The sequence below is a fragment of the Rhynchophorus ferrugineus genome, unplaced genomic scaffold (assembly GCF_030347505.1).
Source record: "Rhynchophorus ferrugineus isolate W39M unplaced genomic scaffold, kcgeb_rfMv2 rfM4, whole genome shotgun sequence".
Classification (NCBI taxonomy): Eukaryota; Metazoa; Arthropoda; class Insecta; order Coleoptera; family Curculionidae; genus Rhynchophorus; species Rhynchophorus ferrugineus.
The window spans coordinates 18,257,324-18,282,903 of NW_027472583.1; the positions used below are offsets into that span (position 1 = coordinate 18,257,324).

Sequence of the window (25,580 nt, forward strand, 5' to 3'; positions counted from 1 at the left end):
GTCCTATATTATTTGGATTTCAGTAAAACTTGTATTATATTTATATTCTTTTTCGCGGAACATCCTCATAATTGAATTCCGTAATTCTCTATAGGTAACTGTGATTCTTACATTTAACCAATACGTTTTCCTATATTTCAAGTCTAGTTCTTTCCTTTTCATTTTAACATGTCCCTTTCGGAGAAGTTTTGCGTCAAGATTCCAAGACACTTAGCCTTCTTGCTATATAGAGTTAATAACACTTGTTTTCCGGCCGATATTGGAGAACCTCTTCGATAGATCCGTAGTGATTTACAGGCTTATTCTTCAATTTGCCTTGACTACTCACAGCTGACTGATTTCAGCTAGACTTCGACTTAAACAAGCTCTCACGGTACGATTCAATTAATTTATTAATTATTCTATTTACAATAAATGAACGAAGGCAATGGTTTTCATTCGTCATTGGTTTGTCTAGGTCTTCTCACTTCGACCTCTTGAATGTTGAGTGTGAATTGACCCCATCCTGAGATAATATTCCGTATCCAAGAACCTTACTTCATCAAGTAAGGTTCATAAATGTTCCCAGTAAATACATATAAACCTTGGAAATATTTTCCGTGAAATAACTACACTGGCGATGATAATAACGTCCTAGAAATACCTCTATGTCCTATATATAAATTGCAAGACGTAACCAACAATGGCTGAAACTGAACATGCGGATATTACTTTAATTAATTTTTATTTTCCAAGTTTGGGTCCAATAATTTATTTATTGTCGTGTTGCACATGTAATTAAGCTTAATTATTTAATACTTTTTTACAGTAATCTGTGATTTTAACATTTTTTTATTAACAATTAACAATGCAATATTTTCACTAGTGAGATGTGAACTAACTAGAGACATACATTATTATTAGATAAAAGATATTGTTAATAAGCCATTTTAGTTTTTTATTTTTTATTAATTTTTTTTATTATTATTATTTTTTAAATATATATTTAAAGTCTCCTTTTACCAACTATGGGTTTATCTGGACTGGACCTAAAGTTTAACGTGGGCTCCGAACCACGGTCGTCAGCATTAAGCCTACTGATTGGCGAGTGACCAACTTTAGAAATCATCCCAGAAGACATCCGGTCTTACCAAGCCTGGTTACTGGCGTGGCTGGGATTATTTTCCTTGTCGGATTTTACACTCTTGCCTACAACAATCACAATCACACACACAATCACAAATTTAAAACAATCAGAAACATAAATTTACGACCATGCGCCAGCAGGATTCGAACACGCGGCTATCGCAACAGTAGGAAGACAGCCCTAATGCCTTTACCACTGCGCCACGAAGCCGGCTCCATTTTATTTTATTCACAGTTCCGTTTAATTAATATAATCAAAGGCAGTTTATTTTACAAATTATGGTAGATGGGGTTTCTTACCAGTCTCAAATGTATAGTTTGCTTTAAAGCCGCGGCCTTGTTGCTCTCCAGAACTGAAAACCATGAGTAACCTGGGTCCATCCGAAACCATGCTGGTTGGCTGGGCCTCCTCGCCGCATAGCTCATGATCGAATTTATCATATGCATCCATAGTTTCCTGGCCTTTTAAGTAGATCTTCAAGTACCCATCAGAACAGCTATAAAAATAATAGTATAAATAATAGAATTAAAATAGCTTGTTGAATATTACAATAATTGATATTGTATATATGTTTTACCGACAGTTAGAAAAGTTGATTGAAATTAAAAAGGTTATAAATAATATTTATTAGAGATATAATATTCGAGTAAGTATTACATTTTTGTAGCATAATTTTTTTATTAATTTCTAGTTTTTTATATTTTCTTTTAATATTATATATGATTTTTTCTCCTTTTTTGCTATTTTGTTTCTAAATTGTAGTCAATATCTATTCAGGGTTCATCTACACAGTCTATATACATAGTTATATTTACATTATTAAGATTGTTTTCCAGATATTGGAACAAATGATGAATTCATGATTAACAATTTGGAATCCCACAATTGCTTGCAGCCGTTTGTGATAATTTTTCTGGCTTTGACCATTGCATTTTCCTCACGCTATTGTCGTGTCTGTTTCACTTTTTACTTATGTGGCACAATTGGTTCAATGTCATTTTGTTTCAGCAGCGTTTTACAAAATTTTTCACTGTTAAATCATGGTCAACACAAGTATCGGTCTCCTTTTGCCATCCAGTCTTTTATTTTCAAGAACTTTATAAAATTTTTGAACAATTGACTGTCTAAAGCTTCTTTAACATCGAAGTTTTCGAAACGAAACCAAGCAAATCATTTCTGACATTGGTATTCACTCATGTGCTCATATGTTTCCTGCATGTGTTCCTTTTCGGAAATAAAAAAAGCAAAATTTTATGAAAATGATCCAGAATTTCGATTTTCAAAGCGCGACAACTTTGAACAGAGTAAACAAATGATACTGGAATATCTAGAATGTTATATAATATCTTTCAAATGCGCTATAGTGTTCTTTGAATAAGAATTACTAGAGATATACGACTTTTAAAGCTATATATTAGGAAAATAAAACAAAGTTACTTTTTGCACTACCTATTGCATAAATATTAGGTCTATAAATTAATATTAGATGATTTATAACATATGGTGTTACTATGTGTTAAATTACATCGGGTGCATTTGTCGAATTGTGAACAAAAAAAAAAATCAGGGCAGTGAATATTTCTGAATTAGTATCGAGTAAATCGCAATTGCGGGAAGCTGAAAATTGAAGGAAAATAGTATACTTCAATTTGAAGAAATGGGTGTCTGAAGGTCAAAAAAGGCAGTTTGAAACTTTTGACTATCATGCTTCATGACAATCAACATGTGATTGTTGGTTGCGATATTTTAAAAGTGGTGATTTTGACACCGAAGACAAAAAGCTTTCTGGGTATTACTCGAACAGTGTTAAATAGAGGAAGAAATAGGAAGAATAATTGGGAGTAATACAAGAAACCATTTTCAATTGCTTGAAGAATAGGAGAATTATTCATAAGCTTGGATATTTTGTGCCGTATGAACTAAAGCAAGATACATTGAAAGACGGTTGGTCATGTGTAAAATGCTGCTCCAACGGCAATATTGGAAAGGTTTCTTACATTGTCTTATTACTAGTGATTAAAAGTCGGTCGATTAAAATAATTCAAAGAGAAAAAACGATGAGGTTACTCAAAGCTCCTCTGCATTTCGTGGGATAAATTTGGTGCGGTATGCTATGATTGGTATCATTAAAATGAATAGTGCTACTCCAGTCGAATTTTACAGATTTTGCTCTTTCTGATTACTACATGTTCCGATATATGAGTCGTGAACCTGTTTAAGGAGCGTTTTCTTCTTATGAAGATACCAAAAATGGGTTGTTCGTGGATAGTCTCAAAAGATATATCGTTCTTTAGTACTAGTAGTAGTAGTTTAGTAGTAGAAAAAGTAGGAGATATCAATGGATAATACTCATATAAAATATAGGATTTAAAACATATTTTAAAAAAGTATCGATATATCGGAGGAAAAAATATTTTAATATTTTTTTTGTAATAAGTATAAAAAATATCGATATTTTCCAAAAAATATATCGATATTTTTAAGGAAAAATAAAAATAGTGAAATATTAGGCTAGAAAAATATATATATTTTCTAAACTTCTTAAAGAATAGTGATAAACCTTTAAAATTATAAATTTATAAATTAAAATAAATAGTTTAGTTTATAATTATTTAATTGTAAAGGGATATCAAAAATTGTATTTAAGTTAATCTGAAAAAATATCGAAAAATATCAGCTTAGAAAATATCGATATATCGATATATCGGCCAAAAAAGTGTCGGCCAAAAATGTCGATATTTTTTCTGCACCCCTAGTCCACACAACACATTGGTTAGAAAATCTATCGATATTTTTTCTGCATCAAAGTGGTAGCGGGACTTTTGCCCCACCCTATATTAGGTCTAATATAATAGGACAATTTTATTTACTCACTCTCCTTTCTTTCCTTTTGGAATGACAAACATTAAAAATTCTAGCCGTACTCGCTCCAGATGTTGGGTGTTCTGCATTCCATATATGAAATATCTACAAACCACTTTCTGTATATAGGGAAATGGATAGTTTGGACTGTAGACAAAGCCGCTGGATCCTTTTTTACTGAAGATGCGTTGATCGCATTCAGTGCCGCGTATGTGTTCGCCATCATTTCTGTTTATAAAATCTGAAACAGTCCCTCAATATAGTACCACAGCAAGTTAATAATCCAGAAGGACTTACCTAATTTTGTAAAAGAGTTAGAAAATTCAAATATCCCTTTGAAACCTCTATTCTGAGTGTTGGCAGTGCGTCTCAAGGTGACGAAAGTAACATAGAGCGATGATTCCGACGAATAAACGACCAAATTACGTTGTTGGCCACAATACGTACCGATAATAGCTGAGGAATTATCAGGGCCGTCGTAGATTCGCACGTAATCAAATGGACAGCTGAAAAAAAAGCAAATCTTTTTTTAGAGCTAATAGTTCCTACGCACGCAATTTTTATAATAGGACTGTGAATTAATTCTGTCTCAACCGATATAGCATACCTTGGATGATATACTGTTTCGAAAAGTGTGAAAATAGAGATGGATGATTGGATTGCTGCCAAAGTAACATTGTTGTAAGAAGTTGTAGAAAGGGATGGAAAATATTTTTATTAATGTATATTGTACCAGTTTTCTCAATAATTGTAGTTTTAAAATGAAATTATGATCAGAATACATGTAAGCATCTAATTAGTTACATAGTCATTAAAAATATTATTGAAATAAAATCGTTGTTATTTTATTACGTGGTTTTCATTGAATTTTATTTAAAACATTTGAATACTTTATTTGAAGTACTCTTGATTATAGAAAAATCTTTTGGTTTTACATACCGTTTAAATATTTTGAACTATTTTTAATTTAGACTATAAGGTATTTTAATTTTTATATTATTTTCGTTAATATATTACTGAAAAAATCGTGTAGACTTACTGTTGGCCTCCGTAAAACAAATCAAAATCTCTGAACTCCAACCGGATGCGTTCACCAGGTGCCCCCAGGAACTGATACGAGCAGTATAGGCTTTTTGGGTACGCTCCAGGATAAGTCGGCGACACTATATTACCCGTATGCTTGACGGAGCCCTTCACTAAGAAATTGCAAGGTCCTGTACCCGTAGGCAATCCCACTTCGTACTCAGCTATAACAAAAATTGAAAGAACATTAATATAATAAGATGAGTCGATTTACTTTTAACAGATTTTAATCAAGTAACAATAGAATTATATTAATTTTAACCATGTAGTAAACTAAGCCTTTAACATTAGTTAGCTGTTTGAACATCAGTTAATTAAATATATTAGTATACATCGAGAAATTCGTGTTTATATATCAACATTCTCTTCTTCAAGAGTGATACTTTTATATCAACGATCTTCTGATTTCTTAATGCCTTCTTTTGTAGAAGCATTTGTTTTAATCTTTTTGTACGGCTTTTATTGCCTAGTATACAGCTTAAGGTATTTTGGCTTCAGGTGTATGGTAGTGGGCCCATATTTATTCTATTGTTACATATTGATGTAAGATTGTTTAAGTTCAGCTTAAACAGTTCCAAATAGCATTTAGAATCATCACTGATTTCTTATTTTGGTGTGATGTGAGCAAAACTCGAAATCCAATGCAAAAGCAATTTTTATATTCTCATATTTTTGGGAAATGTATACTAATGTATCCATCCAGCATTCGACTTGGTATTGATGCAAGTACAGCCGAAAAATAGTAATAAATTAATTGTATAAATTGTATTAATATATTATCAAACTACTATCTTTAAAGTGTCACTTCATTACCAGCTGTTTTATAGACTATTGTTCTTATATGTTGTCTGTCACATATCATTTCTATTTATGCGAATGTGTTATAAATATTTACTAGCGGACCCATCAGACATTTTCTTGGCCGAACTTTGGATTTTTTGTTTGGATGGAATAATTTATTTCGGCAATATAAAAAATACTATAAGATAATTTCAATAACATCTAATTGGGGATTTAGTTGTGACTTGATCTTATAATCGAAAAATATTTATAACATGAAAAACATAGGTAGTAGCGTCACCTGTCGGATCCGGTTGTGAATCTAAACACACAAAACATAAGTAATCAAAATCGGTCCGATCGTTTAAGAGGAGACCAGTGACATATGAAAGCTGATTTTATATATACTTCGTCTAATAAAACAGCCAATACCCACCATCAATATTTATAATAACATTACGTAGCAATATTGCCGCATCAACTTAACATTTTGATTTTCAACGTTTGCCGATTGATAAGGCATAATTATTATATAAGAGAGGGAAAATCGTTTCCAGTTTAAAATGAATATAACATTGTAATATAAAATTGCAATTGGCTATATATTCGACGTAATCATGACGTGTATTTACTATTTTATTGGACGGGGCAGGGTTATTTTTATGCTATATATATATATATATATATATATATATATATATATATATATATATATATATATATATATGTATATATATATATATATATATAGCTTAAGATATTTTTGCTTCAGGTGTATGGTAGTGGGTCCATATATTTTATGTTTTTCCAGTTTTCAGTTTTCTTTGCATATGTCTAAAATGAAAATTTAAACTAATCGATCAAATTTCTCGAAAGTGGCTCAAAACGCTATCTAATTTTTGAATGTTGCGAAACTTTTCTCTAGATCTCCCCATTGAGTTGTCTCTTTATTACTCTATTATATCTACTTTTCTTTTGTACTTACCAAAACAAACTATTGGTATTGGGATTAGGACAAATATACAGAATATGCTGGGTGTTATAGGAACTGTCCTTTATATATATTTGAGATTTTGTGTAAATATATACTTATCATCACCTATCACAATTTTCCACCAATAGTTCTATTTTGTTGCTGGATAATCAATAATCATAAATTCATACGGGGTCGTTACATACCACACATTTCAATTTGTTTTAGTTTTTCTCTTTTACTGCAAGCTCTTAGAAAAGCTGTTTAGGTTCTGTTAATGACTTATATTGAAATTACAGCTTCTAACTTACGTAGACTAAGTTCGATGTAAAAAAGACACCGAACATCTCATAATTTTTATTATAATTGAACGTTTTTTTCCTCCTGTGTTCTGCTCCGTGGCAATTTGTTTCAAAGCAACAAGCCATTGTGTTGTCCAATTTCTAAACTGTTTGTTTATTGTATTTTTCTTAACTATAGAGCAAAGTTGACGTAGATTCCATCCCTCTACATGCAGCTGTTGTTGAGATTGGAGATGTAGCATCTCTTAAGCCTCATGTGCTGTTCTTCTATTCAACTCAGCGCCAATGCCAGTTCATTTGTGTGTTGCCTCTTCTTTCTTTTGATACTTTATGCTATGCTGATTTATTCCTACCTTACGCTGCTGTCCATTAAGACAACCGAGAGTATTTCGTGCAAGAGCAAAAGCAGAATATTCATCATTACATTTAAACATGAATCTCTTTCGATTGAAGTAGGATGAGAGTATATGTAATTTAACATTAAAAAATTATAAATCTGTTATTAAATCATTTGATCTGAAACCTTTCAAAATCTACATGAAAGTTACATTTATCAAGCAAAAATATTTTGACACAAATTACAGACGATATTGATTCCATTTTTTTTCTTCAGAAATGCTCGTGACAGTTATTTTAAGATATCGCTCCTGACGGCTAGCCCGCCAATTGTTCCGAGCGGCGGTCGGATTAAATTATACTTACAGTCGTTGATGAAGGCGTATCGACCGCTGAACAAATCCGGCATCGATGCGTTCTTGTCCGAATGGAAAGAAAAAGCGAGAGCCCGATAGAGAGACAATCGCGTCCTGGGTGGTATCGGCCCGCAGTATCGGCCACCGAAGGGAGAGTTGACCAATTCGGCCAGGTCCGGTTGGGTCACCTCTGAGTAGATGTCCATATATTCGTGTACGCATCTATCGGGAAGAAATAAACGGGTAATGATCACTAACGCGATCGATATTTCGTTAAACATTTACGACATCGAGCATTCCGGGGCCAAGGCTCGCTTGATAATGAATGTCAAATAATATTTTAGTCACATGTTTATTTGCGCGAAGAAATAAATTAGCATATATTTTCACATTTATAATTTTGACAGTTTCAGTGGTCGTCCGCATTTACAATATTTAGCGGCTGCTTGTATGGGGCTCAGTGGGAACGAAGATCACTAGGTTACTAGGCTACCTGCCATATACTGGATATTTTTCCCCATTATAAAATCCAAAATAAATAAGGTGATCGAATTGGAGTACTTAATTAAGAGGGAGAACAAATTCCAATGATTAAAATAATTTTCACCAGTTGGCAACCATTTTCCAATATTTATTGCTAGTTAAAAGATATGGCACAATATCTTTTAATTTCTTGGAGTTTATACCTTAGAAAAATAAATAACATATACTAATATATAATAATCTAAAACAAATAAACTAATTTATTTAGAGTAGGATTTGATCGAGAACGACAATATACTATGGACCATTAAGTGGAACTATTTTACCCACATATATTATCCCCTAGTAGGTCTATGCAAGTAATTCTCAAAATTCAAATTAATGATTTGTTATTTTCGCGATCATTGTGCATTCACTACTTTTGCCCGACATATATTGCTTATTTGTGAAATTCTTAGATATTACTTATCTTATTCTGTTTAGCTACCAGGGAGACAGAATATTATACACAATATTATTTAGTTCCTTAGTTAAATAAAATTTATAAATAAAAATTAAAAAAAAACTTACTGTTGTAGTGACTCGCTTCTTCTAATTTCATTTGTTTCCTAGGTCTAGTGTTCATTATAATGTCGACGAATACATATAATTTTTGCTGACGACAAAACAAGTTATTATATCAATATATAATATCGTTCAAATGTTTGGAAACACCCTATTTTTAGTTAATTAGAAAAAAAGCCCATGTAGTAGTTACATAACCTCATAAAATGGTAAAAATTAAGCAGATTTCACTTGAAAATCTGTATTTTGAGCCAGTAAATCAAGACTAACCAATACAGAAAAACAGACTGTAGTTGGCTAAAACATATGAAAACTGTACGGATGAGCGTAAATTTCAGATTTATTTAAGACATGGTGGTGGCGGCGTGGTAGTTTCTAGAAACTAGTGTAAAAATAAGTGCAGTCATATAACTAAAATTGTTAGAATCTAAATAAAGAAAACCATCAGAAGGTCTCCAGTTGAATCGGCATGGGATGAATTGATAAAAAATCGAAGAATCGTTGCCCATCGAGCTCAGAAAAATTGTGGTATAATTACAAAGGGAATGGAGATATTGTACTCCGAATACTTATATTAGTTAATAAAAATAATGAGTAAAGTTTGTGAATAATTAATTCAAAACAAATATAGCCATTTTGACGATGCCGAAATTTATCTCAGTGTATTCAATTTTTTTAATTTGTACGAATTATATTTAACTAGTTTTAACTAAATATTAGTCTCAAGTTTGATTGAAGATTTGAGTGTAATAAATCATAATTTATCTGTTTTTCTGTCATTTTTTAATACCATTGTTTCCAAACTTTCGAGCGATAGTGTATTTGCTAGAGTCTCCATTTTTATTAAAAAGTGAGGAATTATTGTGAAAGAATCGAACTTCATGCTTTATTTAAGATATTACTGACCAATAAGTAGTACTTTTTTCCATTTTTCTGTTAATATACGGTTCCGAAGAAGGTTAATCTTTTAAAGCATAGATCGACCTCATGTTTGCTATTTTCATAGGATATCAGATGCCTCTCCTTGTAGATTTTTACAGGTGGTTAAACGTACTGTCCATAATTAGTTAAAATGAGCTAAATAGAATTAAGATAGTTTGGGAAATAAAAGAAACATTTTTTTGAGTCTCTATGATGTCGTTATGACTGCTGAAAGTAAATAAAATCCAAAGATAAGCCCAAAATTAAGCATATAATTTTCAATTCGATTTTTATGTGCTAATTTCATAAATGAAAATATATCGTATTGACTTTCTGATATACCATATTTGTTAACTATTTTTTGACATTCATTGTTTTTATTTGCTCAATAATTGAAGCAAAAGCACTCGTGTGTAAAATGAAGGGGGAAAACTGAAATATAAACTAATAAACGATATATAAAACTAACTGAATAAACAAAAAATAGATGTGAGGAAGACATATCAATGTAAAGGAGTTTGATGAAAGGAACATGCATTGAAATGATAAGAGAAGAAGATGACATTAAATAAAATTAAACCAGGTGGGGTAGAAGTTACTCACGTGGGGAGGTCCCCGACTGCTGCTCCACTGCGATAGACAACATAAAGTTTCAGTCAAAACATATCAACAAAATTCAGTAAAGAACATGATTTTGTACCAGTTCCAAAATAACAGAAATATGAACACACCGTATAAACAAAAAAATATGACATCATCTATATTAAGGTTATGTTTAACGCCAAAGGCATTTTTGAAATCAAATTTTCTAGAAAATAATAGCAAAAAGGATATCGAAAAGTGAAAAGAATATTTTCTTATAAGTTTTAAATTAATCATTTTATACACAAGAAAAAATAACGAAATTGAGAAATCAACTATTATTAATTTATCCCAATTGGTGTTCACATTTCCTCTTAAACATTTTTAGGTATATAATATTTCCGAACAGCTATAGAATCATTTCTTTCGATCTATGATTAATTATTCATACCTAAATGTACATTAACAGTAAAGATGTCGATGCTGTAACAGAACATATCTAAACTTTAAACGTAAGTTAATTTTACTACTACACATACTTTTTATAGTATTAAATTCAGCTAAACTATTGTTTCGCAATTCCAATGGGTTATAAAGCCATTTTATTTGAATGCAGTTATGGTATAGACAATATCGCTAATGAGAATATTATTACTCATATTTTGATGTTGTCTATAATTTAGTTGTTATATACAGTGATATTTTTCAAAAATAAATTTGAGCGATTAAATACATTTTTATTTTACACTGATATTGAATTATTATTTAATATGTGTGGTTTGAAGTAAACTTGTGACTGAATTGAATGGTGCCATTTTTCTAAATCTATTTTATTAAATGTTGAATTTAAGCGGAAATTCTAGTCTATACATTTGAAAAAATTTATTTTTGTTCATGTTTTCAAATCTTAACCATTTAAGTATATGCTCTTCAGAGTACTTGTTAAAATTTCAATTATTTTCGAAGATATAGTATCTAAACCGGCATGTAATTTTGCCCGAAACTAATAGTATTATAATCTAGAAATTTAAAAAAATTGTTACACTCTTGCCTAGGACAAGCACAAATTTTAAACATAAATTTACGACCATGCGCCAGTAGGATTCGAACCCGAGGCTATCGTAACAGTGAGGGGACCGTCCTATCAACTTTACCACTGTGCGAAAACCCGGCATAAATTATTTTTGGAGACATAGCTATTTTAGTGCGGTGGCATATAAAACGCTGATTTTTTCTAATATTACTACTTTTCTTTCAATTTATTAAATATCTAGAATACTTTTCGAGACGGTTGACATGATATCTCAAAGTCTATTGAACCGATTTATTTGAAATTTCGTATAAACCTTTTTATGCATTTGTACTATTTTTAAAATATTTGGAAAATGGCAAAAAAATTATCATTTTTTCGAACAGCCCTAATTTGTCGTTTACATAAACTTTACAATAGTTGATAACATATGTGAACTTAAACCAACCAAAATTTAATCTTTTTTGATGTTAATTATCTTAAATATACTGTTTAATCAGTTCACAAAAGAGACACAGAGTTCATTGAGTGTTTACCTTTTTTCTAAATAAACTAAAATGTTAACAGTAAAAACAGAATCATGTGATTCATATAGTAAAACATTTTTAGTACTGGGAGTCCTATTATTTGTATTGTCCAATAATTTAGTCAAAAATCCACATGTTAAAATGTTCACGTCCAAAATGTGTAATAAAGAAGGAGTAATTTTTTAATTAATAAGAATTTTGTTACAACATATTCGTTAATATCGTTATTTAGAAGAAAAACAATGGCTGTTGCGTGAAAAGAGATCTCTCTCGGTATTTTAAATTTTTTAAAAAACAAAATTGTTGTGGAAATTCTAAATAGGATTTAAAATATTATGTGAACGATTTAGAATAAAAACTAATTTTTAACCCTGCATAATTTAATCTGCTATGATGGGCTATGTATAATTAAAATATTAGTAACTTAATGAATTTTTACAACTTTTTTTTCAATAACATGCAGATTTTTTCCCAACGTTGAAATTGAAGTCGCGGGTTGCTTTCTGCCACCACATCAAAAAGAGATATATAATCAGTCAGTGGGTAATATGTCTAGTCTCAAAAATCTCCTTAGATGACGATATCTTTGCTCTAAAAATTAGAAAAAGGTGTATGTATTGTGATAAGAAATCAATATTTTATTGTGTTATCATCACAATAAATAAGCGAGATAACATAAAATATATAGTAGCTATGTGACGTTTATTCGTGTTTCAAGATCAAATTTGCATTAATAAAATCAAGATTTTTAATAAGGCTTCAGAAAAGATATATTATATTAGTTTCTTATATTTATTAATATTAAAAGACCTTAATGTGTTGATAATAATATTTTTCATAATTTTCAACGACTTTTTCCATCTTTCTAACAACATGGCGACGCTATGTCGAAAGGACGATGTTGCTTTGGTAGATTCTTGGATTTATCATACTACGTCCTCAGTCACAAAGAACACAGAAAACTTTTCTTTTTACCTGAGAAGCAGTGAAACTGCAATGTTGGAACGTTTCTAAATGTATAACGATTGTAAAAAATATTTCCAGTTAATTCGTGTGGTAGTAATTTTTCCTTTTTCCCATAACATGTAAACATTTGGAAACACTTGATTCTTCAACTTCAACATCTCCTAAAGTTTTATACTAAATTAGTTACTACTAAAAGGAAAACTGTTAATTTATATAGAAACGGTAAAACAGTCTAACAGTTGCTTGTACTAGTACATCGCATTTTCAAAAGTAAATATCGTTGATCAAGATATATCTAAGCATCTGATATAATGGAAGGCATAGTAACTAAATAAGCATAACTTTATAATACGTTATGTTAGAACGCCAATGTCATTATACAGCTAAATATTCAATTAAATTTCATAAATTACCTGATTTAAATCAAACCATTCGTATTTGCCTTCATATAACAAACTCATTTTTATGGTTTAATCTTTATTTTTCTTATATCTTGTCATTTCTTGTTTACATATATGGAAATGTATTTTATATAATGGAAAACTTATAGGAATATTTTTATTTGTTCAATGAAAAATGTCACTGTATTTGTTTAAACCAATCGCAAACAATAACTGTAAAGATACAACTGATGCGGTATCTTAAATCGGTCTGGCAAGCAACTCCATAAAACTCTAAGTGCCCTCTAATAGTTTGCATCTCAATTAAGAATATTTATCATGTCTCATACGAGCAGCGCATTCGGTTATCTTACTCTGGTGGTGTGCCACGCAGACGGAATGTGTCGAAGGTGATCTGGACCCGCTGACCGGGACCGCCTAGGAACGTGTACACGCAACTGATAGTCAGCCCTTTGGGGTTGAGGAATTCAGGCCCGTTGAAAGTGCCGTTCATAGGACCTCCTGGTCTGCTTACAAACGTTTGGTGACAACCTGAAACAAAACAAATACATATATCATGCAATTATTTGGATAAAATGTAATTATGATGTTAAATTTGATTTAAATTAAAATATTTTGACGGATATGGTATTTAACCATTTGGTATAAAAGTATAAATACGGATTTAACATATCACTCAATTATTCCTGGGACTACCTAATAAAGCAAAACATTTAATCTAAGCCCAGCTTTGTTCATCAAGGTAATCTCCTTTCTTTATTTCTCTCGATCACTTTTAAATATAGTGGTGAATACAACTTTGTAAAAAAGTTTTTAGAAGCAAACATGGCGTTCAATATGATGCTTCAAACTCCTTGACCTGCACTTATACAGATATTGAGGTTTTTAACTTCATGGTGGCTTCATGATTCAACATGGCTTAAGAATTACTGAAAAAAGGCCAAAGTGTTGTCAATTGACGGATCGCTTGTTAATTTAAATCTCAGGAGTCTCCGAGTACTTGTAGAAATATATAATACTGGAGAAGAAAATGGCATCTACTGCTGAAGTAATGACTTTTCTGAACGTCTATCTTGCCAATATTTCTGTATATCCCCGAGACTTGGGCACTGTTACAATCTAATACAACGTGACGCAAAAGTCCCGCTACCATTGACGCAATTTCCGCTGAGTGGCAATAATGGAACGATTATTTTCAATAAATATTGTCAATATTTCTGCTCGTTCTAGTGGTGTATATTTATCCGTAATAAAATTTGAACGTCTTCATAACACAATGCTTAAAGCGAAACTGAGCTAAACGTCACATAACCAAGATGGCGCGCAATCAAAATGGCAGCGGGACTTTTGCCTCATCTTATATATGCAAGATTGAGGTTTTCGTTTACGAGATCGTATTAGAAATTACATTGTTCAATTACTATTTATTACATGGCTATCGAATGATAGGTGAAGGAATTCTTCGCAGACTTCTTTAGTAAAATGAACATTTTGGATGGAATATAATGCTTGCTTTCGCAATATAATTTTACTTTGTTAAAACTTCTTCATTTAGGCCAAACCCCTTGGAGCTCCGAATATGCTATTTAAATATTTTGTAAAGATTTAATTAAGAATATAATGAAGAATGATTAAATAGTCATGGTCAAAATACAATACAATATGCATAAAAAGAAACAATTTGTTCCAAACAATTTTAGTACATTAAATTTTTAATGACTTAATGAATTATTAACATAATTTTTTAATGAATTATGTTAACCATAAGATGAATTTTATATAGACTCTTGTATTTACAAATAGCGATATCAAATAACACGATATTGTCCATGAAGTGTGTCTATGGTAGTGCCCGCTTAGTAGTACATTGCTACGTATATATTATACATATCTAACATTGCCCTATTGGAGCTACATATGGCCCTCATATTATTCAACTTGTGCTTGTGCTTGTGCTTGTACTTGTGCTGAAATGAATTGATTTTAAAAAAGTTTTGTAGCGCTTGTTGTTGGACGGCATTAATCAATGTTCGTACCAAACATTTTATGGAGTCTAAGAATAAATTTTCATATTTTCTATAATTATTTATTATTTATTATAAATTCTTGGATTATTTGCATTCTAGTACGAGTGCTCTGGATCTATTCACCAAATGTAAAAATTCACTGGTTGGGTTTAATAAGATAAGTAGGACCCTTCAAAATATAGCCGCCGCAGGCTGCTAATGCCTTTATAATTTATACTCTAATATATCTAATTTAAGCACATAATACAAATAAGCCAATTATTATTCAATTTTTTCTTTTATTAAAACTGATTATGCACCATGCTAGTGATTTTTTAGGTTTCTTTAACATTTTGTCAATAAAATAATTTTCCATAAACTTTCATTTTCCTATATCAATTTTCCTAAAATAATATGAAATATATCAGTAGCTTCTTTTACATGAATAACATTTCATGGACGGACAGCTCAAATAATGTAAACAAATAGCGTTATCTAAATTTATTTACAATATATGCTTTATTTAGTGAGGCGTTAACTTGATATTGCAGTTATAAGCTATTACAGCCGACTGTTATAAATAACAATGAACTAACACTGAGCTGAAAAGTGTCGCGCCTAACACATAGATGGCAATAGCTTTATTGCATCCACCACTTTTTCAGTTAGTACAAAACTTCAAATGAAAGCTGTTAAAATTTCATAGTATTCTACTAATAGGTTTGTGAATTACTGTGTTAAAAGTGTTAGTACTTTTGTTATATTCAAAACAATGGATTAAAAACAAATTCGTGTTTTAATTTTACACTACTTCTTGATGGAAAAAAATTCCGTTCAAGCGAAGTAATTGAAAAGTATTATAAGGTCTCCGCTCCATTAGTAACAAAAATAAAAGGTTATTTTGCTTCAAACGTGGTCGTAGATATACCGATAGTGCAGAACGCAGTGGACGTTGAAATAAGGTGATAATACCGAAAAACATCAAAAAAATCCACAAAATCGTTTTGAATGATCGAGATGTGAAATTGCGTGAGCTAGGTAATATCCTAAAGATATCAAGAGAACGTTTTGGTTTTATATTGCTCTTGGTTTGCTCACTGTTGACCAAAAACAAGAACATGTTGATGATTCTGAGCAGTATTTGGCCATGTTTAAACGTAAGAAACCGGAATTTTTGCATAGATATGTGACAATGGGTTAAACATGGATCCAGTATTTCACTCCGGAATCAAAACGATCCTCACCTGAATGGAGCAACTGGTGACAGGCCTATTTTAAGCCAATAGATAAATCGCTCTACAAGGCTGGTACTGAAGTTTTAGAGCGGCGCTGAAATGAATGTGTGGCTCTTAATTGAGATTACATTGATGAATAAAGCTAATTTTGATCAAAAATTCCGCGTTTTCTTTGTTACACTCGGGACTTTTCAGTCCCAGTGTTATTTTAGATCAAGAACAGAAGTAAAAACTATTTTAGTAAACTTCACGAAAAGGTCTTTGCGTGAAAATCTTACTTATCTGCTGCATTCACCAAACCTTGCTATATTTGAGGATTATTTTTAAAACTTGAATTTGCAACCGTATAAAAATGTAAAAATTGGCCTATGATTATCAATAAAATTCATTTTCTGATGACCAACAGTTATTCGTAATTATAAAAAGCTTTAAAATCAAACTCATATCTAATGTTAATTAATAATATTTTTTGAGGCAATATACTCATCAAAACCTTAGAGAGACATTTTTCATTAAAATCAAGGTTACGAAGCGACGTGGCAAAATCAATACCACCCTATATCCGTCCAAAAAAAGGGGAGGATAAAAAAAACAAAGAAATAACTTCTTCGTCGTTCTTTTTTACGACACACCCCAAAAGAAAAACGTCGATCTGTAACCCCGTAAAGATCCACCCGCCCCTCCCTAAAACCGAATATTAACCCTTTCAAAGTGGGACGCTATCATCGACCTACTTTTAAATATACTGTAACGTTTCAATTATCGACAATTTTGGGGTGGTAATTAGGGCCGTAGATAAGCTGCCAGGGGTCGCCTCGGTCTCGTTAGCCTTTAAATAAGTTATCGGGCCCCCTAGCCGGAACTGGAACGCGATAACTGGCTGGGTTTTGACGGATTTATGAAGTCGTCGAGGCTTAAACGCTGTATTGGACAGCACATGCCTCAAAACCGATGTATAATAGGTTGAACAATGTAGTGGAATTTAAATGACAATTGATGTACAATTATTTTCGTTATTCCCCATCGTATGAACTGAAATATTAAAATTGGCTCATTACATTGAGATGTGACGTCCCCTATTTTTGTTTATTAAAAATATAACAGGTCATTTGAAAAGTCCCTGGCCTACCATAATAAAACAAATTTTTTTGGTTTTTTTTTATTCAACATAATTCCCTCACAGATACATACACTGATTATAGCTACCCCCAACTTTTTGATACAATTTTTGTAGTACGATTTGTCCTTTGCTTCAAAATAGGCCTCAGTTTCGGCGATCACTTCTTCGTTCGACGAAAATTTCTTCCCAGCGAGCATTCTTTTGAGATCTATCTAAGAACGGGAAATAGTCGCCGGGAGCCAGATCTGGAGAATACGGTGGATGAGGAAGCAATTCGAAGCGCAATTCATGGATTTTTTCCACCGTTTTAACTGACTTGTGACACGGTGCATTGTCTTGGTGAAGCAGCACTTTCTATTTCTTCAAATGCGGCCGTTCTCGGCGATTTAGTCCTTTAAACGGTCCAATAACGCTATGTAATAGTCGCTGTTGATGGTTCTTCCTTTTTCTGGTAGTCAATTAAAATTATTCCATTCGCATCCCAAAATACAGACGCCATAACCTTGCCAGCCGACTGTTGCGTTTTCCCACGCTTTGGAGCGGGTTTATAGAGTGCAGTCTACTCGGATGACTGTCGATTGGACTTCGGAGTGAAATGATGGAGCCATGTTTCATCCATTGTCACATATCGATGAAAAAACTCGGGTTTGTTACGCTTGATCATCTTCAAACACAGCTCCGAATCATCAACTTGGTTTAAGTCTTATTAAGTGTTCATGGATTGAAGAATGTACATTCTTCGGCTAATATGTTTGTCAAATCATTTAAAGTGCTTATAAGTTATTTTTTTCATTTCATTGGACCTTTAGGAACTTCTAAAACGAGGCAAGGCAATATCATTTACCCCATAAAATAGTTTTATTATAACGTTAGTAGTTTTTTGAGCTATCTTTTTTATTTTATCTTATGATATTGTCACACCCATAACATATTTTTTGCCAAACATCGCAAAAATATATATATATATATTAAAAACCTTTTAATTGTATATTTAATAATCTTCCAGATAGAATGTTAAAATAATATGCACCGTATACTTTTGAATAACACAGGTAAACAGAATTTTAACAGAGAAAGACTCAAGGTTTGTTTTCAGTACAAGAAAACAAAAAGTCATAACTGTAATAGATCCCATTTAATTGTTGGCCCTAAACAAATATGAGAAAGGGAAAAAAAAGATATAATTTAGATTTGTTCCAAAGTTCTTTGTTGATGATAATATTTATATTTAATAGATATAATTATTTTTATACTATATTTATATTTTATACAAAATTTTCAGTTTTTACAGGTTATATTGATTTCATTCTTTTAATTTTATTTAATAAATTTATTTCAGAAATTAAATAGTTTTTTATTTAAATTTTATTAGTCCATTAAACGTGACGTCAGGCCAGTCACGTGCCAAATTTTATCAAAGAGCCAATCAAATATCTTCGCAGTAAAATGTTTTCTTTCAAATTACTTAAATACCCGATTCAAACCCATCTGGATCTTGGCCAAAGCAAAACTTTTCTCCGGAGTCCCATATTGAGTTGTCTCTCTATTAGTCTATGATTATGATGTTAACAAATCAGTTATAATTGGGGAAATGACAATCGTTTGTCAATATTGTACGCCATTAAAAAACAGCGGTGAATCTATGAATAGCTATGTAGTGCCGATGGAACAGCAACATTTGGCTCTCCTGGTCCCACTACTAGATCCATTACGCTCAAGAGTTTCTGAGATGGGAAATTATTCTAACCACTTCTTGACCCACATCCAGAAATATAATAGTTGTTTCCAAATGATGTCGTTTGGTTAATTTAATAACAATTTTTAATAAAATTATAAAATATTACCTAGTCTATGAACTTTTATATATGTTCTATGTAGTACTACGTTTTGGTAATCGTAAACTGTCATCTGTTATCATCAAATTGTTTATACCTTATCGTTAGTGAATGAACTCTAACGAGAGTTGGTGAAGTAGTAGATATTCTCCCAGGTCACCAGTTATGGATTGATGACGATGACTTAATGAGTGAACATTAAAATCAATACGTAAAATGGGATCTTTCTAGATATAATTCTTACTAATTCAATAAGAACAATTACTATTGTATAAAAAATGTTTTCGGTTTGATTCAAATTTTGACTAACTCTTAGACTACAGTATTCCTCGTGAAACTGGAATACAAACGAATCGAACTTTCTTATAAAGAATTTAAAATTTTATCAAAATATTTACGAACCACATCGATTGGAAATAAAAATAGATATGGGTCTGCTGTTATTCTTGAGCCACACCGAAACCGAAATGAATAAATAAAAACGATGCGCCACGGTAGGCGACGACCCAGGATACAAACGTCAGATTTCAAGCCGCGCTCCCGCTGTCCAATTTAGATCGATGATCCGTGTTTTTACCGTCAGGTCATCCTGGAACAAATGGTGGGCGGGCAGATATCCAATATCGTTTTTTTTGGTCCAATTAAAGGTCGATACGAACGACGCTGTAATCAATTTATCGCGCGCCGGGAGAATATCATTATCCTTTTTTATTTCTTTAAGTGATTCCTGCAATCTGACCGGAGCGTAAAGAGTGTTTGTGTCGCTGTTGACTTTTACGGAGGGACGTGGTTTTATTGTTTTACAATATCATTCATATTCAAGAAAATTATACTAAATAGATCAAAAATCATTCAACATTTTTTCTCCGCAACAAAGAAGTTGTTTGAGTATTTTCAACAGATTTTTATGCATTTTGGTATGTTGCAAACGAAAATAATAGAATGAGAGTAATGAAAATAATTCCAGGTCGCCAGGATTTGAGGGATTGGTCCATTGGTGGATGCATTTAAGTTCCAATACGATGTAATACCATATTATAACATCTTTTCATAGATTCGTCAAAAAGACCAGTCTATAATAAAGCCAATTTAGGTCAACTAGTAATACAAAACAGTCAAAACAAATTTCTATGATCAATTATGTAATACGTTCTACGACCAATGTTTATGGCTAGATAACCAACTAAGAGTCCCGAGTAAGACCTCGAAATCAAACTGATTTATGAAGTTATCCAACATTTCGCCTTAAAGCATAAAATACAGTTACTAAATCACAGCAACGTGGAGGCAATACATTTATTAGACAACAAGACAAGATTGAAACGCACCAGATCACATGAACTTGTATAGTGTATAAGTGTTAGTCTTAACTTATACAAGCTGATGTATTTATTCCGTACTCATCTTGCTTGTAAATTGACACAAATGCTAACTACTTTGTAAATTAAGATTATACAAAGTGTATCTAATGTAAGATGTAATTAATTAAAAACCGAAAGGAAGTCTTAAGGTAGTTCTGCATCACAACGGTGGATTTTATCACTTCATTCCGGTAAATCATTCCGTACATGTTAAAGAAACTCATAAATATTGAAATGTTGTGCGTCTTGCTGGGATAACAAGCTGGGTTTACCAAATTGTCTTGTTTTTTGTGTCTATAGGATAGCAGAGAGTGAAAAAAATCACTAGATCAAAAAGAGTTGGCCGCTTACGGAGCTCAATGTTGGTGAAAATTACGTCGTCCAAGGATCATTAGTACTTCAATACAAATTTATTTAGCTACCGCTGCGTATGAAGGTTGAATTGATTAAGCAATTTGCAAAATCACTTTTCAAAGATGGAGATTGCTTCCCGATATATATTCAAAGTTTCCAGACTTCTTGGAATCAAAAGTTTTTTCGACGGGCGAGACCATAAACTGTTTTTGACTGATCCACAATTCATCAGTGCCATGACGGATCATTAAAAACAAGAATGGACTGCTTTTAGGAAGGTCATAGAGACATTTTTAGGTAATTATAAAGGTCCTAAATATAAATAAACCGCCAATAGAATGCTAAAAGAATTACAAGTTTTAGATTGCTTAATGAGTCCGAAACTATATTTTCTTCATTTCCAATTCGACTACTTCCTGAAAATTTGAGAAATATGACTAAAGATATGGAGATACAAGGGAAAATGGTCAGGAAATATTAAAGTCTCAATGATGTCAGATTATTGTTGGACACTTCAGAAAGATTTTGACACATTCTAAGTAAATAAAAAATATTTTGAATTTTATTGCATATTTCTTTTTTTTAAATAACTTTTTGCAAACATGTTTACGAACTGCTTGAATCACGCGAAAGAATTATTGAAAGTCTGACATGAATTGTCAATGGGTTATTGTCGTTGAAAATTGGTACTTTGGTCGAAGCCTGATAATTTGGTAAACACATTCTGTAGTATCGTAATGTATCGTTCTATGTTGACCGTTACGGGACGGTTTTTTCAGTTATCATAAAAGTAATGTTGAATAACTCTTTTTAGAGGTGGTGAAGACTGGTTAATAGTTAAGTTGGATATTGGAGCTATGTGTAATCACTGATTTCAGCAGTATGTGCCAAATCTTGATGAAAAAATACCTTTTTCTTCTACAAAAAGCTTTTATGCATCTTGTTATTTAAATTAGTCCCAAAAAGGCAATCATAAAGGCGTTAAATACAAATAAGAGCTAGGAGGTAATACATTGACAATATTCCTCTTAAATACCAAAAAAATGTCGATTTTTAATCCGATTTCTGACGACGAACACACTCTGGAGAAACAAGAGTGGTATGTTCAAGTCTCTGAATCTGATCTTCTTAATCTTCTCTTTCAAATATATTTTGCTACTGATTTTTTAAATTTAATCATAAAACTTTGGTTGCATGAAATATATAATTTAAACGGCTTTGTTCCTTTAGTTATATAGACCTAGTAGTGAAGAACTCTGCAAGTCTTCCATAAAATAGTTTCTATACTATTTATATGGTTTAGTTATATATACGCTCATATATAAAACATAATATATTTCATTTTAAGGTTCAATTTTTTGAAATAAATATGTTTATTTTATGTCAATTTATCATCAAAAAAGAATCCCGTCAGAAGTTAATAATAATTTTTATCTCTATTTGCTTTCTTACTTTCTTTCTTTTATCTGAAGTAAACATCCTGAGTAATGCAAAAAAGAACATATTAAACGGCAATGATGAACGTGGTCCCGTCCGATTCGTAGCAATGTCTACATCTTTCAAAACGTTGATGAAGATGCAAATCTTTCAGATACGGATAATGGTTTCCAGAAAGGTTTGGAAAGTATTCAATGCTTTTATCATTCTCGGCTTTGAGCCCAACAAAGCCCTTTACAACTTCTCGTAATACAAAGGGCCGAATTGATAAGTTTAATATTAAAATTCGCTGAATTGATCTTGGCTAAGCTGAAGATCTTTTCATGTTAATAAGAATGGCCGATGTGTGTTTCATTTATTAACGTATTTTCTATATCAAAATGGCAACTACAAAAATATTCAGAATATATACTAATATATTTTTGAATTATATAATATTTAAGGCTCAACTCGTTGTTTTAAACGAGTAAATATTGTTCAAGAGGGTATATTTTCAGTATACCATATACCATAAACTATTGAAGAGCGTTATTTATTTTTTCTCTGGAAAAATCGATATTTTTCAAATCTCTTTGATCATCAAGAAATATTAAAAAACAGCAATTGCAATTATTACTTTTCATCAAGTTGATTAAAATGAAAGATTTTTAAATAAAATTTGGTCAAAATATGCCCGGGAAAATTTTGCTTAAAATTAGATATTGTGAATGATATATCATCAGAAAATATTTAGTATAGATAATAAGGCTTAATATAGATAAAATACATGTTTTCATTTTCATAAAGTCAAGAGTTACCTCATATCCAGAACTTTAAAATAATACGAAGTTTCGTTATGTGTTATAAATACTTATTAGACTAGCAATACTTATATAGAATAAATAGAATACTATAGAAATACTTATTAGACTTAGAATGGGCTTAATATAGATAAGGTGACAAAAATCGATGAATCTAATTCTAATTCCATGTTCACATTTACGTAAACTGAAAGAGTTATCTCTTATCTTGAATTTTAAAATAATACGAAATTTCATTATGTCTTGAAATACAAAAAAATATGTGAGTCTGTTCACTGTATACTTTATATATATTAAGGTCACATTTTTCATTTTTACGCTAATGTAAATTGAAACATAAAATCAAAACTAGATGTAGTTGTTATATATATATACTTATTTAATTGTTCATAAACTTTGCTGATTTAAACTTTTAATATATCTAAAAGAGAAGCAATTAATTTGAAGCAAATCGAAGCTGTAGTGTACTTATGTTAGCTTGTTTCAAATTATATTTAGGCTAGAAATGACATAGAGCTATGGCATATTGTATCGTCGTTGCCGTTGGGTCATTGCCATTATGAACTTGATTCATTGGTTGATGAAACCTATGAATTTGTATATTTTTAGGAATTTTTGCATTTAGTTATTTGTAAAAGTAACAACAATAATTTGAATTAATTATTCAGATTATTAACAGTTAGAAGGTAATCTATGGACAACATTTCTTTAGAACACCTTCCAGAGGACCCAAATTGTAGGAGTGGAAACTCAAGTCTCATCAATAGTGTAACATCCATGAAACGAGAGTAAATCAGTGCATGTTGAATTTACTTACAATCAAACTGATCATATACTTAAAATAAATACAAATATGAATAATATTATAATCCCATTTAGTAAAAATGCTTAAGTGTGATGAAATAAATTTAGGCGTAAAATTTCGTTGGAAGGGGCATATCAAAATGAAAAGAAAAGAACTAGAATTAAAATACAAAAAAGTATTGATAGTTTTGAAGAAAATATAAATTATTCGTACATAATAACTTTCTGCTATACAAGCAAATATTAAAACCTATATACACCTAGCGAATTCATTTATGAAGTGATTCTGCCAGAAGAAACATCAATATAATACAAGTATTTCAGAATACAGATCTGAGAAGTATTGTGGATGTACCCAAATATTATCGAAATAACTAGATTCCAACTATTTTAAAGGAAATTAAGAGATGTGTAACAAGACATGAGGAAACAATCCACTCGCATGTTAACACTGAAGCAACTCTAGGACAACACTGAACTAAAACGCAGACTCAAGAGAACCAAACCATGTCATCTTATTTTGCTGTGTAGTGAAGTGTAGCAAATAGTAAAACAAAGAATAGTGCTTCTAACTTTTATTTTATTCGAGACTAAGTTTGCCAATGGAGAGACAATTTGTAAGTTAGTCGGTACCGACTAATAGTATTTTATAAATAAATAAAAAAAGGTTTAAACAAAAACAATCTAAACTAAACAACCAAACAATCTAAACAATCTCTCAAGAGGAACAAACCATCATTGAGGAATATTATTTGAGTGTATTTTTATCAAGAGGCTGAAATGATATACAATTGAGCCACTTTATATATAATAAAAGAGTGTTCCAAACTGTTTTTCAAATTATTTTTGGTACAATATTGAAATAACGCTTGGTAGTATCGTTAGCGAAAATAATTATCCGATTCCAAAAAACCTTTGTTAAGAAATAGCAATAAAGACATAACATTTTTATGAACGAGATATTTTTTATGTGGTCACATTTTCGTTGTCGAGCGAAAATATGACTGCGTGCATGTCATGAACATCACAAAAACTGATAGAGGACGTACTTTAATGGGAACTATGTTCGCCTTTTGACCTATATTTGTTATTCATGACCAGTTTTGGAAGGTATATAATGAATGTCAGTGAGCTTTACACCGTGACAGATCATAAAATTTCATGTGTCGGAAAAGGTTCGGTCGTTTTTTCGCTACCCGGAACTGACATACATCCCCAGTTTAAAGGGAACATGTTCGATTCGTTGTGACCATCAGTTTTAAGCTATTTATTGTCCCGGCCTAATTGATATCGACGATGAATTTCCAAACATCGATAATTTATCTCCCTTTGTTTG

General features: G+C 31.4%; 1 protein-coding gene across 1 annotated transcript in view; it reads right to left on the reverse strand.

The window, feature by feature from the left end:
• The window catches only part of LOC143195860 (cubilin), a 172,286-nt gene that overhangs the window by 20,665 nt on the left and 126,041 nt on the right, over positions 1 to 25,580 (reverse strand). The window contains exons 5-11 of the mRNA XM_076403341.1: positions 13,646 to 13,823; positions 10,390 to 10,416; positions 7,829 to 8,040; positions 5,028 to 5,235; positions 4,286 to 4,494; positions 4,001 to 4,229; positions 1,426 to 1,622 (exon numbers count right to left, since the gene is read on the reverse strand). Coding sequence (XP_076259456.1) covers positions 1,426 to 1,622; positions 4,001 to 4,229; positions 4,286 to 4,494; positions 5,028 to 5,235; positions 7,829 to 8,040; positions 10,390 to 10,416; positions 13,646 to 13,823 — 1,260 coding nt within the window. The remainder of the gene's footprint in view (positions 1 to 1,425; positions 1,623 to 4,000; positions 4,230 to 4,285; positions 4,495 to 5,027; positions 5,236 to 7,828; positions 8,041 to 10,389; positions 10,417 to 13,645; positions 13,824 to 25,580) is intronic.